Consider the following 19,315-nt stretch of genomic DNA (forward strand, 5'->3'; position numbering starts at 1 on the left):
GTCGCAGGAGTCTAAGACTTCAATAACGGACGGGAACTCATGTCCGCCATCCACCCTCCGTTTGATGAGTTGTCTGAAGGCTGATTTATGGTTCCGTGTTACACCAACGCAGAGCCTATGACGTAGGGTACGCGGCGACGCACACCGTACGTTGTGCGTCGCCGCGTACCCTACGTCGATATAACGCGGAACCATAATTTAGGTTTAACAGTCCAGCTGCCGCGACACATCCCCTGACGGGGGTTTTACATGCAAAAATAAGATTTTTTATTTTGAACATCATGATTACATACTAATAGCCTAGATTTAGAATACAACATGTTAGTAAGACCATAGCAAAAAACTAAAAAAAAAAGCATCACATTTTTGGATGGGGGATCGGGGGTGCGTCAACCGGGTTGAGACATAGAAGGGGGTGCGCGGCTAAAAAAGTTTGGGAACCGCTGCACTAGAGGGCTCATTCTTTTTGGTTTGGAACGCTTCATCTGACATTATTACTAGAAAACTTAAAACGTATACGCATTTTTTTCATAAATCCTGCCTCATGCTCCTTTAAAACAAGAAAAAAATCAAATAAAATCTGTGGGAAATACTAAATACCCCCATAATAATATAATACTGTAGCTAGCAGATTCAACTCTACCAGCGTTAACTTGTTACTTACTTTAACAGTCTCACGTTGTCGTGGAGGGATTTTGACCCACTCATCTTTACAACATTGCTGGACCATCGACTTCTGGGAACTTTCTTGAATGCTTTTCATTTGTGAATAATCTTTCGCACACTTGACTTTTGAACTCCAGATTTGTGTGGAAAACGGTTTCATAATCCTTTTGTTGACTGATAAGCAATTGCTGCTTCCATTTTTTTATTTCTTTAAGGCCACTGCTTACGTCTTTCCCTCTTAGTAGTGTTAAGACACACCTGAGTTCTCCAGAACAGCTTTCTGGCAAAACATCTGCTGCTAATAAATTCATCAGGGGTTGATAATTAGCAGCACCTGGCTGCAGCCGTAGACGGTATAAAAAGAACTGGACAACCCACCTGTGTTGTTGCCTACAGCCTTCGTGAAACCTTTTGAACTCTGAAATTTGCCTATTGTTTTTCTGTTGCTCTGCATGGCACCATATTTGGAGCAACTGACTATTTTTAATGCAAAAATAAGCAAATGTGGTCATTCAAAGAGCTGCACTTCTGCACTTCCTGGTTTGTTTCAAAGCACAAAACTGGATGTTGCCGCTTTTTTGCAACCTACCATGTAAAATTCTATGTGAGGACGTACTTAGTATTTCCCACATTGTTCATTTTATTTATATATACAGTATTATTTTTTATATATATATATATATATATATATATATATATATATATATAAAATGTGACATTTTTGTCTTTTTTCTTTGTCAAGTACATAAACGTACATTTAAAAATGATTAAAACATTTAATGAGGAAAAAAGGCAACAAATAACAGATATAAAAGAGGGGATACTAAGTTCTGTACGATAGTACAAGACTGTCATGATTGACTGTATTCAAAGATTCGTGCTCAGAGTCTCACTGAGACAAAATATTCATCAGGACTTCTACTTGTGCAACTGTCATGCGTTTCTCACCTTTTTTTTACAGACCTGGGAATTCAACTGTAGGCTGCTTAAGACTGAAAGCAATTTCTCAAAGATATCTTCATTTATATCATTGGGTATTTATCAATTACAAATGTATGTGTAACCCTCCAACAAGAAATCCGCTTGCAATAAAAACTGGATCAGTATCATATGTTTGTTAAAGAGAAGCTTATCAAGTCAATCTTTTATTATTTCTTTTTAACATGCAAAAGACATGTTGTCCAGAGATGCTCTGGACAATTGCTGTGATGCTAGTTAATGTTATGGCACAGATGATCAAATATTAATAACATAATCATCAATATCCAGTCAATGCTTTACAGTAAGAACTGCTTTTTAAAATAAAATAACAGACACCAAAATGCTGTGAAAAGTTGTTTATAATAAATTTTTATTTAAATGAAACACAGAATAAAAATTATATTAACAAATTTCAAACGAATTAAGTTTTGTGATCTTGGATGGCTCACTTGACTTTGGAGTGGTTAAACTTGCATTAAAATAGTACTCGACGTTTACCAAGTTCTCCCAGAACGGGTGTTGAACAGTTACAACAGTATTTAAAAAGGCTCAGCTGAATCTGCTCATGACAACAAAGTGCATATGTGTACTGTTGGAAGCCTTTAATGGTACGTCTTAAATAAAGATATAGTTTAATACTGAGTTTTTCTCAAAATATTTACCTGCATAATTACAGCATTTCTTTTGAATTTTTAATCTGAGGAAGTGTGTTGAGTCTCTGAAAGTGCAACAACAAACCGAAGGATTACACCTCATTTGGAAGCTTTATTATAATCCAGTTTTCAAATTATGAGCATCTCTAGAGCCAGAATCATCACAGAAGCACCGAATTACTTTCACTTGATATTTTCTTATAATTAATCCCGCTCTCATCCAAGAGTATCATCATCCTAATGCTGCTCAGAAGCTTTAAACATGCCACAGCATTTACCATTCCTTAAGCTCTTGCATTGATTTGCTTGTTACCTGACTCTGAGAGCTACAAAACTGTATGCAAATACCCCGGAGAGAGTACCCTTTAGCTAGAAACCTCCCATTTTAAAAATAAATCTTGTCATTAAATAAAACAGTCACATAAATATTTTATTTAAGCAGAGGCTGCCACGTGCATACGCCAAAGGAACACCAGCTGCATACATCAACACTAAAACTGTGCATAAAACAGTCGTGGCGAATACAAAAATCGTAAAAAAAAATTACCATAGTACTGAGCTTTTATAAAGTTTGTGGACACTAGTAAATATCTTTAGAAAAAAAAAACAACAATTTGATATCTTTTCATTTTATACATATCTGACTATTTTGAATACTCACCCAGCTGTGAATTTTCATCTGTGTCCAAGAGCTCCACCTTAACAGATCACACTGGTGGCATGTTAGGAGTTGTGCCTGCATTATGCAAACCTGGGTTTTTCAGTGCAATGATTGTTTTGTGCAAGGCTTTGCATTGCGAAAGCTGGGTTTATCTTTGTATCCACAAGAGGGCGCTACTTCCACGGTTAGACATGACGTGACAAATGACTAATTCTGCAACCATGTGTGCAACGCAGGACACCCCAAATTATACTTGTGCTGATCAGCATAAAAACTATCCAACATCAGTGTGACGGTCTGAGTAACACTGCAAGATTTGAAATGATTTGTTTGTCATAGTAAGTGGGAAATATGTGACTTTTTATTTTATTTTAGATATGTTAATTTTTAGGATATGATTTTTTTTATAAAGTATATTTATTGATTTCAAAGGGTCAGACAGTCAAGAATTAAACAACATTACAGAAATATGCACCCTCTTTTAAACACCACCCAAAACATGGAACACACTCTCCACACAGACAAACCAAAGTAGAAAAGTAACAAAAAATAACATTAATATATATATATATATATATATATATATATATATATATATATATATATATATATATATATATATATATATATATATAATAAAATTAGTTAATTAAATAAATAAATAAAAATAAAAAGTATATACATAAAAAAAAAGGGGGGGGGGGGGGTAAAACCTAAAGAGCTAAAATAAGTAAATATGAATAAGATAAGTAACAAGTAAATAAATAAGTAATAACCAAGACAGATGGGGAAATCAAACATGATATCAGGGTAACGGCGTGTTACATATCAGAACCTGGAAATGTCATTTTTAGGATATGATGTGAAATCTGTTTTCGACTAATGCTTTTTATTTTTAACCAATTAGCTCTGCCACGTATTTAGACTGTAGAAAACAGAATGTACAATAACTTTATGATGAACATATTGCTTAAAATATGCAAAAATGTGGTGGAAGATGCACAAAAACTGGCTTGTTTGTTTTTTTTAGACCCAAGCAAAAGATCCCTTTTCTTTTTCTTTTTGCCAGAGGCATAAAACGGCAACATTATTATTATATTTAAGCACTTACACTATAGTTATCAATAATGTGCTTTCCCTTGTCGGCAGAGGGCTGGTCCTGCGGTGACCCTCCGCCACAGCGTCCACCACCGGCTGGAGACGTGGCAGCGCCTCGGGTCATATGATTCTACGCTGATTTATGGTTCCGCGTCACACCAACGCAGAGCGCTTGGCGTAGGGTACACGGCGACGCGCGCCGTACGGCGTAGGCTCTGCGTCGATTTAACGCGGAGCCATAATTCAGGCTTCTGGCTCCAACACGAACCCCACCCCGAAAAGGCTTTTTTTTCTCTTTTTTTTTCTAAATAAAATCGCTTGCTCATTATTCTCGTAATGTGACCGCCTGAACGAGAATAATAATAATTAAAAAAAAAAAAAGAAAAAAAACCCCAACAAACTAATGCTGCGTTCCATTTACCTCGGAAGTCGGAACTCGGAACTGGGAATGGCGTCACAGCCGAATTATTAGCGTTCCAGTTACAAAGTAGGAAAACAAGTTTGTAGTTCGCATATACCACATGAAAAATGTAAATTACACTATAGCAGCATATATATGCCGAACAATACTTGTATACGACTGATTTAGTGTGACCAAAACTAGAATGAAGTGCTACGGATTTTTACAGAGCTCTCTTCTACTGTTTACAACCGGGGCAGCCATCTTGGAATGTGAACTCGGGGGTGGTGAAGACTCTCCCACTTTCCCAGTGGGAAATCCCACTTCGAAGGGCGTTCCAGTTGACAATTCCGACTGAGAACTGGAAAATCCCCACTTCCGAGGACAAATGGAACGCGGCATAAGTGGCGCGCATGCGCTCTGACGCGCGGCTCGGAGCGGCAATAGAAGCGGCGACGACCACCTAAAAACCGAGCCATTTTTAGACATTTACTGCTGACGTTTCCAGAGGCTTCAAATAGCTTCCGCTTCACGCTGCCGGGTGATTGGACTGTTCAGTTCGGGTGTGAGCTGAAAATACTGGCCGAACCAGTGTCGACATTCTTCATTTCGATGGAGGAACAGCCCAAAGATCGGGCACAAGACAGGCACGGACGGGACAGGAACTCCTCTCAACACGCGACCCGGGGGAAACATGACCAGCACATGCACCAGCACCAGGAAACGCAGACGAAGAAAACAGGTTGGGCCTCCTTGAAAGGAAAACAAGACAGAAATAATAATAATAAAGTCAGTGTTGCAAATGTAGTTGATATGGGTGTGGGTAATCTCTGGTGGCGGAGGCAGAGGCGTTAGTCAGCCCATGCCACGCAGCAATTAGACGGAGCCCGACGGTGTCAGTGGGGATTGACCTTGTGCGCCGGGTTTTTCTCCTGCTAACGCAGTCCAAACCACCCTTACAGACCCCCCTCCTCCCGATCATGTCGTCCTGGGGTTTTTTTGAGGGGGGTAAATGGACGGTGCAAAGACGTTTAATTTCAGCGAGCCGGCTCCTGCTGGAACGTCCTGCGCGGCCGCTTCCTGTCGGCCATGTTAAGCCTGAATTATGGTTCTGCGTTAAATCGACGCAGAGACTACGGCGTAGGGTGGGCGGCGACGCGCAGCGTACGCACGTAGGCTCTACGTTGGTGTAACGCGGAACCATAAATCAGCCTTTAGACCGGGGCCGACGGCCGAGGGCTGAAACCACGTCTGGGGGGGTTGGGGGTTTAGACACTTTTTCACCCCTTACGTTTCATGATCTCGTCTTATTTAGCCTTTACTACGTGGGAAAGGGATAACAGGAGATGATATTGAGGCGTATTGATGTTGTGCAAGCTGCAGGTTGCAGGCCTTGTGCAGCATCTCTGCTAAAGGTGCCATGAGCAGCCTCCCTGGTTAGGTGACACCTACTGTAACGCAGGTTTTATCTATCTATTTTTCAAAAACAATAAACTGCATCCATGCCAGAGAGGCCAGGGCGTTTTTAGGGGCTAATTGTGCATTAATCAGAAACAGGTTTATTGGCCAAGTTGGGTCAAACAAGACAGGGAATGTGATTATTTTCACTCACTGTACAGTAAATACACAAATAACAGCTCTTATTAACACATATGTATGTGTGTGTGTGTGTGTGTGTGTGTGTATATATATATATATATATATATATATATATATATATATATATATATATATATACAATAAAAAAAAAGTGAAAGGTGCAGCAGTATGAAGTAGACATGGTTAATGAAAGGTGCATTGTTACAGCATATGATTGTGGTTATTATTGCACAGTAGTTGATTACTCTGAGACTCTATGAGGCAAGGCAAGTTTATTTGTATAGCATAATTCAACACAAGGTAATTCAAAGTGTTTTACATCAACATTAAAAGCAGAAAGACACAATTAAACAGTAAATAACAAATAAAATGAAATGCAATGATAAGAAAAGAGGTAAAATAATAAAAAGCACAAGTTGTTAAAACTAAGGGCAGTAGAGTACAGCAGGTAAGTATTTAATTTAACAGTACGCTTCAGTAAACTGATGTTTTTAGGCCTGATTTAAAGGATCTACAGTTGGAGCAGACCTCAGGTCTACAGGAAGTTTGTTCCACCGGTGAGGAGCAGAATAACTGAACGCTGCCTCACCTTGCTTGGTTCTGGTTCTTGGGAACCACAACAAACCAGATCCAGATGAACCTCAGGGGTCTGGGAGCTTCATAGGAACTAACAGATCCAGCATGTGTTTGGGTCCAAGACCATTCAGTAAAATAGACTGTGTCCTGGTGTGAGGGGTCTGCAGAGATGCTACCTGCCCGTTTCCTGGATAGATGGGAGGTTAGTCCCAATTATCCGCTCCGCAGACCTAATTGTCCCTTGTGATCAGCAGCTGCTGTGGCAGGTTAAACTTCCTGAGCTGAACAGGAAGTACAACCTCTGCTTCTTCTTCCGGACAGAGTTAATGTGGATGGTCCACTTCAGGTCCTGGGAGATTGTGTATCCCAGGAACCTGAAGGAGTCTGTGGTGGAGACAGTGCTGTTGAGGATGGTGATGGTGCTAACCCTCCCAGGGTTAGCTGACACCTACTGTAACGCCTGTTTTATCTATATATTTTACAAAAGCAATAAAAGCCTCCGGGTCAGAGAGGCCGGGGAGTTTGCAGGGGCTATGTTGTGCCCACAAACATCAGGGTGGGGAAGCTCCATTAAGAGGGAAATCCCACGTTGACACAGCAGTTCCCATCTTTCTGAGCCATTCACAGACATGCTGATGGTTCACTGCAAGTTTATATTTATATCATAAATATAGACGTGGATGAGTCCTTTTTACGAAATGTAACCTGACTTTAGATGAGACCCTGACTCTGTGCTGTTGACAAGTGTTGCATGTTCATAAGTTGTATTGTACACAGTCATTAAGACACACAATGGATTATTACAGGGTTTATATTAAAAACTCTTCAACTTTCTGTTCTCCCGTTTCAGCAATAACTGATTTTGTTTCCCATTGCAGGCAGTAAAAAAGTAATCATCAGTGACGAGGAGGGGGAGAAGAGTCCACATCTGTCTGACGCTATTGGTATGCCGCATCCCTCCAGCAGCAATGGTAACAGACACATCAGTAACACGTATGTGAAGCAGAAGGCAACGCAGAAGCTGTACACGCCTGGTCCAAAAGGCAACAGCAAAGGAGCGGACTATAAGAAGAATATGGACCTTAAGAATGACAAGGATAAGACCTTGGACGTGAGTCAACACGAGGTCCAGCCTTTGGATAAAAAAGACTCTGTTTTGCTTCAGAATGGCGTTATAAACTGTGGCTTGATTACAAATGGCTATTCTAGCAAGGACAATGACGGCAGCGGCTCCGAGGGCGGATATACTACTCCGAAGAAGCGCAAGACCAGATGTAACAACACCAAGAACACTGAAAATATGACAAAGGAAAAGGAGAAGGACATGCAATCCATCAACACTACGCAGGAACTAGCGGCTTCGAACCCGGAGACATCGGAGAGAGGAATCGCCTTGAAACACGACGGCTTCAGATCCTCTCACAAAGTAGAAGTGCAGTCGTCAGCCAAACGGGCTGTTGTGTCAGAGGCTTCGACGGGCGAATCTCAAAGGAAAAACTCTGACGGCAAAACCGCTGGCACTGTTGGTAAAAAATCTGAGGAAAGGCACAAAGGCAAGCTTTCCTCGCCTTCAAAAGAGGACTCGTGGACTTTATTCAAGCCACCTCCAGTATTTCCTGTGGACAATAGCAGTGCTAAAATAGTTCCCAAGATCAGTTATGCAAGTAAAGTAAAAGAGAACCTCAATAAAGTAGCTCAAGGCGGCGGAGAGGCGGTGCCTCCCCCTGTGAGACTGTCACAGGTTCCCATGTCTGCTATGAAAACTATCACCTCAGCTAGCTTTACTAATGGTCCTGTTTCTGGTAATGGAAACAGCTGCCCATCTATGGGTACCTTCTTTGCTGCCGCTGCTAGTAGTATTCAATCAGCCCCATCTATCCCGAGAGGCGAGAATGTAGCATCTTCTTTGGAAAGTAACTGTAGCTCTACAACAAGTCCTGTAGATGGAGACGCGTACGAGCTTAGGAAGTGTACTCTTTTAATCTACCCTTTAAATATGCAACCCGTGCTCCCGAGCGCTCGTCACCTTGACCCACCGGCCGCTCAGACAAATCAGAAAGCCCTGGGAGACATCTTCCAGAATCAGTGGGGGCTCTCCTTCATCAATGAGCCCAACTTGGGGCTGGAGGGAGGAAATGGGCAGGTGCCTGCAGAGGACCAAACGTCTGTGACATCTCAAGGTGGGAGTCCGGCTGCTGCAGCCCAGCCCTGCTTTGATATCAGCCCCTCATTGTTAGAAACTGGCACTTTGTCTCAAGACCCACCGAAAAGGACTTGTGTCCCCGGCCAACTATCAAATGCCTGTTCTCCTGCTTGTGTGATCAGCGCGGAGGAGACTAAAGGGCAGCCGTGTGGCCAGGAAAAGACGAACGTTGAGGGTGCAGGGGTGCAGCAGAAGGGTGCGGATTCTTCTGCGTCAGCCCCCAGTAAAGACAACGGTGCTAAGCCTGAACAGGGCCAACTAACCACTCTGCTGTTTGGCTCATCTAAAGAACAGGCCCACTCTAAAGACATTGGCAGGGGATCTAACTGGGGGTCCTTTGACATTAAAGCTGCTGTCACCTATCACACTAAAGGTAACTTCAACCGTCTGCTCTTATCAAGTCTGTTCATTTCACTGTTCAGTTTTATCAGTAAGATTTAGTCTCGCTGCATTTGTCATTACTGTTTATAACACAGAGAGCCTTTTTTCTGCTGAATAAAACTCCCTGGGAGTTGCCACTTTTATCCAAAATGTCACAAAAGACACATTTGGTCATCTCTTTACAGTTGCAACCAAATTGCAGCTTTTCCCCTCGTGACAGTGCAGTACTTTTAGTTGCTTGTCTGAGAAGTTAAATATGGGCAGCCTGTCTGCTTTTAAAGGGACACTCCGGAGCTAAAATAACCCGTAGTGTCTACTATTGGATGGTAAACGGTGTAAGCTTTTGTTGGGGACCAAAAGGATGTGAATCGAAGCAGTTTTGAGTAAGAACGGCATACCTGTTTTCAATTAAATGTCAACCTACTTCAAAATAAATGACTGTTTTTAGCCTTTGACAAGATTCATAAAGTAATTTAACTTGAGTGATTGTGTGGATAGGGTCCCTACAGACAGACTAAAGTAATTTTAAGCGCACAGAAAGTGAATATACAGTAAAATAACTGTACAAGCAGCTACCTGACATGTTCAGTTAGCTGCCACCTCGTTACAAGTTGAGTGTCAAATGTCACAGACCATTGTCAACAGATGCAAAAGGAAAAAAGGCAATTCCATGTGGATATTGGCTTGTTTTGTCATAAATTTCAAAGCACTGATCCAGTTCTTTGACATCAGAAACCCTGAGCTCTCCTCCTCTTAGCATCTATTGACGGTATGTTACATGACATTCAAGGACTGAGTTGTACTGATTTTATAACAAAGTGATGGTGACCAGAAGGTGTCGGTTAAGTGGCTGCATGTGCAAACAGACTTGTTTTAATTCATTTTCTGTACACTTAGAAAGTTTAAATGGCTGTAGTTTGTCTGTGGAGACCCTCTTGACTATCACTTGTCAGAAGCTTAAAATAGTGGTTTCTTTTGACGCCTTAATAATTGTCATTCTGTTGCAAAAGCTTATTTCATTAAATCTCAAAACTACTTGCAATCACAAATCCTGGATGCTCCTTTAACATTTCAGTTTTGCTTGTTCATCTTACTCCATTGATCCCTGAGAAATGTAAGATGATTTGGCATAAATAATTTGAATTAACTGATAAAACGGTTGTTAATTTTAAACTAACACGGAAGTGCACTTTATATTTTAAACTCCCTCACCATAAAAGCCCCACAGTGTTTAGTCTAATTAGGTAATTTGAATTTAAAGCAGGAATGCTGAATGCTGTTAATGATTAAACCCGGTGTGCTGAGTCATGGCTCCAGTATAGACGTCTGTTCATTCGATTCATCGGCATAAGAGGTTTAGTTTAATGTAAATGTATATTTTAACCTTGTTTTTTGCTGTATCATTGTTACGTTGTCTTTGAATCTTTCTCACAAACGGACGACGAAGAAGCTTGAAGTAATTTCTTTTGTTTTGCCTCAACAGAAATGGAATTCATTTTCAACTTGCAAAAACAAGGTAATGTGAACTGTTTGGTCTTATTTTGTTACGAGTGCATGTGTTTTATTTATTTATTTTAGTCGTGAGCCTGAATGTGATGTAATTGTAGAGAAACGCAGGCGTCTTTGAACCTGCTGCTGCCGGTGAGCATGAAATCACAGAGCAATCCGGATTAATTAAAATCCATCATATACCGACCTGCCAGTCACCTGTCAGCAGGGCAGGCGAACGTCAGACGAGGTACTTTTTGTTGCTGCTGGTTCTGTTTTGTTAGTTTTTTGTTTGGTGTGCGAGTAGCTTCAGCCGGAGAGCTCTGCATGCCCAACTTAAATCCTGATATTTTATCTGTTAAAGTTAATCAAGTTATCACTTACTGCTGCACTTACTTTCCTGCTGGTGACATGGCAGTCGTAGAGGGTTGTATAAGATGTTTAGTCTTAAACCAGCTATATGTTTAAAAGGATTTTGAACGAGTGAGTCGTTTTTCTGAAGCAGTCATCGGTGGTTTTAACGCAGCTCTTGAGCAGTGGTTCTCAACCAGGGGTTTTAACCATCTTTAAGGGGGCTCAAGAAGCAGATCGTGTGTTTATAGCCCTTTGCTTCATCTCATCCAAATATGCAAACTTGTTGTAGTGAACCATATTCACTCCCCCTTTATTCCTTTTGGCTTCTAAAGGCTAATTTTCATTGCTGTTGATTTGGCTGCCACGGCCCACAATGCAGTGGAGGTTCCCGGTCCCTATAATGTATAACTACCATAGTTTGAATAGTTGGATGATGGTGTTCAGATTAAAACTCAATACTTGTTGGTCACATTCAAAATCAACTGTGGAACATATTTGTCAAATATGCCTTTTCAGTGGTTATATTCTCATTTGGCACCAATGTTGTGAAATGTTAATTTTTAATGGGTGTAATTATGTAATCTAATTACTTTGGAAGTTATTGGTTATGTTACTTTAATTGTTGAGAGAAATAACTTGTAAGGGTAGTTCTGCGTTGCCAGATATTAATGTCCCTTTGCAGTTCTTTGTGCACTTTGCTGATTAGCAAACCTTTTTAATTCACCGGATCTCCCCATTTCCATTGTTTTGTTGTATAATTAATTATCTGAATCTACAGACTTAAAATAAGACACATCCAATATCCACTTCAGAGTGCTTTTATTAGCATTCATGTTTGCAGATAAACATCAAATCAAGCGAGTGGAGCTCAATATAAAGAAAACTGTAGGGATTCTATTAATAGGGTTTTAGAAAGACTGAGATTCTGCAGCAAGGCCAGTTTATTTTATAGCACAATGCAACAACAAGGTGACTCTAAGTACTTTACAGGAACATTAAGACATCACATATCAGAAAAAAGCATGACTTGAAATTTAAACAAAAAGAACAATAAATAAAGACAGTAGTTAAAATGTAATCACGTTTGAAACTAAGTTTAACGTGTATCCGTGCAGTTTTTCAACCTGGATTTGAATAAGCTGAGTGTTTCAGCTGATCTGAGGCTTTCTGGGAGTCTGGTGGCAGCTTCTCCCTGTCTGGTTCCCACTCTGGAAATGTATTTATTTATATTTTTTAATGGATCTTGAGGGGTCTGGAAGGTTCATACTGAGTCAGGGGGTCACAGTATTTTGGTCCTAAACCATTCAGAGCTTTATGAACCAGAATCAGAACTTTAAGCTCTATCTTCTGACAGACAGGCAGCCGGTGTAAAGACGTGAGGGCTGGACTGATGTGGTCCACTGTTTTGGTGGTTTTGGTGGAAAGTTGTGGCACCTCCAGTCATTAATCTCCTCAGTGCACTTAACAAGAGCCAGTACATGGCCCCGGCCTCCTGGGGACATTATAATATATATATATATAGCTGCCTGTATTCAGACATATGTCATTAAACACTTTGGTCAGAGCGTCTCAGTGCTGTCTGAGACCTGACCTGGAAGGCATCGTAGCAGTTATTTTGTTTTTTAAATTCATTTAGCTGTTGAAAACCTTCTTTTTCAATTATCTTACTTGATAGATTTGAGTTCATGCTGTCTTGTCAAGATTCTCCTTTTTCAGAGGTTTAATTACAGTAGTTTTTAGTGGCTCTGGAAACACACCTGACATTAAAGTTCACTGTCTGTATCAGGTCTGACTCCAACATTTTTGAGACCTTTTTGGAAAACTCTGTTGGCATGACGTCTAAACAAGAGGAGATGTCTGTCATGGTGTTTGAACCGGTTTTTGGTGGACATACATATGTTGAACCTGCAGCTGATGTACCGACTGCTCCTCTAATATTTTGGATTTTGTCTGAAGAATTTGTATTTTTGTAAATAATTTGGCAAAGTCATTGCAGGCCACAGTGAGATTGAGTTCAGTTGCCGCTGACACAGGAGGGTTCGTTAGCCTGTCAACCGTAGCAAGTAAGGCCCGGGCATTGACTGTTTTTAGTGATGATGTCAGGGAAGTAGATATTTGTGTTATTTTCTCCGTCTCTTAACCAGCTTGAATGGCGATGTTAAACATTACCGGTGTTTTGGAGCTCCAGCACTGAAGGCATCGTGTTTAGAGTTCTTTGCTGCAGACATTTATTGTCACACAGGCATAACTATGTATCTAACGGTGATATTTTTGTACCATGTTTCTCCCTCTCTCGTTTTATTTATGGCGAAACCTAATGTGCAGGCTGCTGAGGTTAAAAGTCTGGGGATTTAATGGAAAGCAGTTGGAGATGACTGCTTGTGGATGTATAAAATTACTGTAGAGATAAAAGTGCACATTTGCTATATTTCTTAAAAGTATTTAACGTTAAATCACAGTTTGTAGTACCCTGTTATATGCTGCCAGTGCCAGCTGGGAACTCAGTCTGACATCAACACAGATATGAGTTCATTGATGTTTTGGATAAATGTACTGATTGTTTTTATTTAAACGTGTATAATCTTCAGCAGGTGTTTTCTGCTGCACACGTACTGCAGTGATGTCTTGCATGTTTTCATGTGACTGGCATCCCGTTGAATGATCTAACTCTGTCTCTCGTCTCCTTTCCTCCTCCTGTAGATCCAAAAAGAGTAGTGGTTTATGATGAGACCAAGGACGGACCTAATCAGTGAGGCAGACTGTCTTCAGTCCTTCCCATCTGTTCCTCTGGGTGCTGCAGTCGTCCACCTTGGGAAACACGAATCCTCTTGGATTGATAAAGTGACCATTGTGAAAACACTGATAGTTAAGCATGAGTTTCCTTGGAGTCTCGGGTGTGATAAGACTTTTTTTTTTGTTTTTTTTTGTTCTTGTTCTCTCTCTTTGGAGGCATCAGACAGACACACACAAAGATGGACATTCAAAGGAGTTGATTGGTGCCTCTCGAACATGATGGATGGACTCCTGAAACTATGAGCTGCGGTAGTCGTTCCTCTCATGGCTCTTAAGGGATAATGTTTGGGAGTTCAACAAAGGAAGGTGTCGTGGACTTCACCTCCCTAAGCCTTTATTCTGTTGAACTGCAGGAGCTGTCAGTTTGGCTATGGGATGCCTCAGTCATTTTCTTCCTTCACGCATTCAAATGAGTTAATTGTAGATATGTTAGACGTTATTCATACACATCCATGTACAAGCTTGAATTCATCGTGAATGAAAGGAGAAAACACTCTTAAGAATGCCTTTTAGGTTGTGGAATAAAGGTGTTTGCATCCCTGTTGAAATTGAAGGGGAGGCTCATAAGTGAGGCCCCATCCATGAAGGGAGAACCTTGTCTTAAACCCTTTTAGGGAAACTCGGAGCCTAAACGTTAAATGCTGTTTCAGCAGACCTAACATGAGTGTTGTTTGCATCGCTGTCAGAGCCCAGAGCACAGGTACAGAAGTGCCCAGCTTGAAGGAAAGCTACACCCCTTCACGTTGTCGCTCATTAGGTGTGCTAAAGATTTCAATGTTCAGTCTCCGTTATATTCAGAAGTTCGTATATTTCATTAGGTTATCACAGACTGTTCTTAAATTCAGGTTCATGCGCTCTGAGATGAGCTCTGAGTTTAGGAAAAACCTGGGTGACAAACTGTTCAACCAGACGTTGCTTCCAGTGTTCTGCATCTCGGGCTTTTCGTTCAGCAACAACACTCAGGATATCTGCAGATTAGTTTTTGCCCACATTTCTGTCACTTCCTTTTTAAAAAGAGCATGTATCACATTTTACAACTTTTTTTTTTTTTTTTTTTTCTAAACAGTATTTGGTCTTTGCTTTTCTGCCTTATGGCATTGTTGTCTGTTTTTTGTTTTTGCATGTTTACTGGTGGAAATGAGTGAGTCAAAGGGTCACTATTCATTGCCACACAAACAACAGCAACGCAGCAATTGCAATACTAATCCTGGTTCCCAGACTAGCCACTTTGTCAAACTGTGTTGAAATGTGAAGAAGAATTGTACTATAATGTTTTACTGTGGAAAAGATGGCACCATGGGAAAAAACGGGGATCTGTTGAGCTACAAGCTATCACCCAAGATACTGGCGTAGCCTGTCGTTCAGTTTGCTCAAATGCTTAAGGTGCATTATTTTGTTGCACCAATTTTAATTTTATTTTCTTCCTTTTTTTTTTTCCCCCCAAATTTGTACTTTTGTTTGTCTTAGTCATCTTGAATGGTGGATGAATTCTAGGGAGCCCAAATTCACTAACTGGTCAGCTGTGACATCACTTTAATCACCATCTCCAAATCAGGACTGGTGTATTGAACATCACAAAGGAACTATCCGGGTTTCTTTTCTCTAGAAAATATGATTTGGTTAATGTGTGGATTAATAGCACTTTATGTAAACAAATTACCTTTATCTTAAATACTAGGAAAATCTATATGTACTGACTAGAAATACTCCTTGAAAGAATGACTCTGGGCTGTTACTTTCAAAAAAACAGAAAAACAAAAAAAAAAAATGTTGCTAAATACAGAATTATTAAATGTAACTCAGGTAGTGTTGATAAAGCCATGACTATGTTCAATATTATTTTTGCCAAATGGCCCCGTCACGTAATGATCTCATATTGGAAAAGCTTAATTGGAGTCGTCCTGTACAGAGTCTCATGATGGAGTGACAACACACCAAATAATTGTGATCAAGGAAAGCTGCCATTAGCACTCTTGGCTTTTTTTTTTATTTTTTATTTCCCTGTTGAGAAAACACATTGCTCCATGCAGTTATCTGTTAATCTTTGACTGTAATCTTTAGTATTTTTGCTGGTTCATCTCCTTATGTGTTCATATTGAAGCACCTTTTTTTTTTTTTTGGTTTTATTAACGTTCATCATGGGTGGTGTTTCTGCAGTGGGCTAGCTGGAATCCAGGCGTTCAAACACTCTCCTTACCACTGTGTCCCAAGCAGGCAGCTTGTACTTGTGCAGAAAAGGGAATTTCTTAACTGCAACCATGGATTTCTTTTTAAAAATTTTTTGTACAAGTTGTCTCCACATTTAACTTCAACGTGCAGTCGCGGTCAACTCTCTGGCCGTCAAAATGCCGTGGTGTGGCTCCCGAACGGCGTGTGCGCCATCAGATGTCCTGAATAATTTCAGTTGTTTTGAAATCTGGTCAGCTAGGAAATGGTACCAGTAGTATTCAGATTGATTGGTTAATTGGTTGTTTTTTTTGCTCCACGGTTGTGAAAGTTGATAATGAATCTGGCATAAAGTTTCCACTTTAACGTTGTCTGATTGCACATAATCCATCGAAACACTGATGCAGTCGTGCAAATGCAGAATCGTCAGGCTGGCAGGGTCGTCGGTGGACAGTGATGCATCTGTGGGTGTCTAAATGTAAACAGGGTGACATTACTGTAGTCTTATGAAAACTGTTTTTGTTTTTCCTAATTCTTGCATTTTTGAGAATCAAGGGAAATATTAGCCCCCCCCCCCTTTTTTTGTTTTGTTTTTTTGAAGCACTTAATACAGCAACAAGGCTATGCTGAATATGCATTTATTGTGATAGAACTGTTATTTAGCGTCGTAGCCTGCAAACCAAATACAGGTTCTTGAAGCTGAGGAGATCAGTGATTTTTGAGGATGCGACTTGACTGTTGGTGTGTTGACAGGAAAGCCTGATCATGTGGAGTATCTACCGTGTCTCCAGGTTGCGAGTGGCATGTTTGGGTTTTTTTTTTTTTTTTTGGGTGTGTGCATAGCAAGTTCTTCCTATTATATGCAAGTTCCTCATATTTCAAAATCCTCCTTCCCTTGGTCGTTTCATGTTCAGGTGCCTGTGTGAAGGGGGGAAAAAACTTTTACAGCAATTTTGATTGTTGAAAATCTGCTTCCAGCATATATCCGTGCCATTTTTGTTTTCTTCTTCTTTTTAATTACTACATCTAATCCAGATTTTCTTCCTTTAACCAGCATGGACACAGCTGAAAGCAATGAGCTTTTTTTTTTTTTTTTTTTTTCTTGCTTTTTCTTGTAGGTTTTGCAGTTTTTCATGGCTTGTTCAGAATTGTGACCTAAAGCCAAAATCACTTTGAATGGGGACGGATAACTGTTTGCTGGTGTATATTCATACCAGTCTATTGTCAAATTATTGTGTTGAAGTAGCACATGATTAATTTTAACTCATTTACCAAGTTAATATTTTAACATGTTATAAAGATGTTTTTATTTTTTGAGTTACAGCCTAATTTATCCATAGATGCACAAGTAGGATGAGACTAAAATGAATAAATGATGCAGAAAATCAAGACGTCTCAATTTTTATTTAATTTTTTCTGAGATTTAGATATTTTTAGTTGTTGATTGACGCTAATGTAGACCCATTTTTGTTTTCCCCCTTTAGCACCAATGTTAATATATTTGAAGATGCGCTTTCCAGAAGATTTTATACAGATTATTTGAATGCGCCTCTTCAGATAGTTGTGATGGAGTGATGAGCATTGAAATACACTAAATCTAGAGTTCCTAATTAATATATTTTTATTTGTGGTGTTGTTGATCGTGTCGTGAGGAGGATTGAGGTATTAACGTGTAGTTCATCGAGTCGGGATGTGGTTTTTGCCAAAGGTACGCTACTCAGATATTCACCTGTTTGGCAAACGCGGAGGAGGTGAGGGGCGTGTTTGTGACGCAACCATTTTCCTGACATCCTGCTCTGTCCAGAGAGCTTTTTAACAGAGATCACTTATTTTGCAGCTGAATGTCACTTAGGGCGTGTTGTTATGCTGTGTGAGAGAGGAGAAATCTTGAGGGGTAAAATTTAAAAACAAAAAAAAAAAAAGGAAAAAAACCGAAAGTGCTGCTTCTTCATCCAGTTACCGGTCATCTGTAATGAGAAATGCTGGACTTGGTGTTTGTGCTCGCCTAAAAAAAACAAAACAAGAAAAAGATAACCAACAAAAAAACTGTTCCTCCTTTTTCAAAGTCATCGTCTTGTAGAAATGTTTGTTTTTTTTTTATTTTTAAATTCAGAGACAAACTGGGAAGTGCAGTGTTTTCAGATTCCACGATGGAGGGATCCAGTCACGGGATGTGACGGCTTGTGGCGAGGAGTCTTTTTGTGTCTGTGTCATCTCAAACAGCTGTTGTGCGTGCTCAAGCTTTTTTTTTTTTTTTTTTTCTTAAAATCGCGTTTCCTCGTGCCCTAAAATATGAGAGATGAATTAATAGCGTTTCTTTCTCAAATGTCTTACAGGTCGGCATTTAAGATTTTAAGTAGGCAGTATGATTTTTTTTTTCTTTTTTTTCCTTAAGTTTAACAAGTGTCATCATTTTTTTTCTGTCTTTTTAAGCATGATAACCCTCAATTCCATGCAATGTAATAGTCAATAAAAAAAAAACCCTCCAGTGTTCACTGTTTTAGTTTCCATTAAAATGTCAAATTTTCATGAGGAATAAATGTGTTTTTGTTTCGCTTCAGTGCAGACTGGTTTACTCTGATAAAGAATCAACATTTCATCAACTGATTCACATAGGGCTTAGTTTAGAGCTGCATACACTTTCATTTCCCTTGAGGATATAATTCAAAGTTTTATCTCTCATTATTAAAGATGTGTGAAAGATAATCCGATCAAAAACAAATAGTCTGGAAATCCTCAATTCTTTTATGTGCTGGACTTGAAGTAGAAACCTGTCACATACAGGAATGAAATCACTTGTGATTAATGACACAAGCATGAATCATTGAGTTTTAATGAACGACTTATTACGTCTGATTTCCAGTGGACGTGTTTGCATGAACGTGTTTCTGAATAGATGTTTTTTTCAATCCTTTTATCTGTAGGCTGAGTCTGGGCCTGTTTGGATGCATGAGAAAAGATCAATGGGGAGACTTTTAGATGCAGACTTACACAGGAAAATCAGCAAATATCTACTAATCAATGGGAACTTATTAGCGGTAATCAGAGGGAAAATAATGTTTGGGTCGATGGGTCAGAGATGCAAAGGTATTTCATTTAAGCCACAAAGAGGAACATGTGTCATCTTCAGTGGAGGTTAACCCTCTCTTACGCCACTGTGGCTCGTTTCTGTCTCTAGTTTTCTTTTCCATCGATGGTTTCTTGGGTTTCTAAGTTTTCTGCTCGCTGTGTCCAGTACTGCAGCTCTGAGTGCTTTCCACGTGTGACGTGCAATAAAACGATGTAGACGTGACCAC

General features: G+C 39.9%; 1 protein-coding gene across 2 annotated transcripts; it reads left to right on the top strand.

Annotated features, from left to right (window-relative positions):
• The first annotated feature begins 5,062 nt into the window (after positions 1–5,062).
• Positions 5,063–18,505, top strand: nufip2 (nuclear FMR1 interacting protein 2). 2 transcript variants are annotated; one of them, XM_061739975.1, is made up of 4 exons: positions 5,072–5,201; positions 7,513–9,210; positions 10,702–10,734; positions 13,761–18,505. In XM_061739975.1, exons 1-4 carry the CDS (start codon positions 5,072–5,074, stop codon positions 13,811–13,813), a joined length of 1,914 nt encoding a protein of 637 aa, XP_061595959.1. In that variant the 3' UTR covers positions 13,814–18,505. The 2 variants fall into 2 exon arrangements, with proteins under 2 accessions (XP_061595960.1, XP_061595959.1); XM_061739976.1 differs by lacking the exon at positions 13,761–18,505 and having other exon boundaries at positions 5,063–5,201; positions 10,702–10,833.
• Positions 18,506–19,315: the final 810 nt, after the last annotated feature.

The sequence above is a fragment of the Cololabis saira genome, chromosome 14 (assembly GCF_033807715.1).
Source record: "Cololabis saira isolate AMF1-May2022 chromosome 14, fColSai1.1, whole genome shotgun sequence".
NCBI classification, from domain to species: domain Eukaryota; kingdom Metazoa; phylum Chordata; class Actinopteri; order Beloniformes; family Belonidae; genus Cololabis; species Cololabis saira.

Coding starts and splice junctions, on each gene's coding strand:
- nufip2 (XM_061739976.1), top strand. CDS start 5,072: ATGGAGGAACAGCCCAAAGATCGGGCACAAGACAGGCACGGACGGGAC. Junction 5,202..7,512: donor AACGCAGACGAAGAAAACAG/GTTGGGCCTCCT, acceptor TTCCCATTGCAG/GCAGTAAAAAAGTAATCATC. Junction 9,211..10,701: donor TGTCACCTATCACACTAAAG/GTAACTTCAACC, acceptor TTGCCTCAACAG/AAATGGAATTCATTTTCAAC.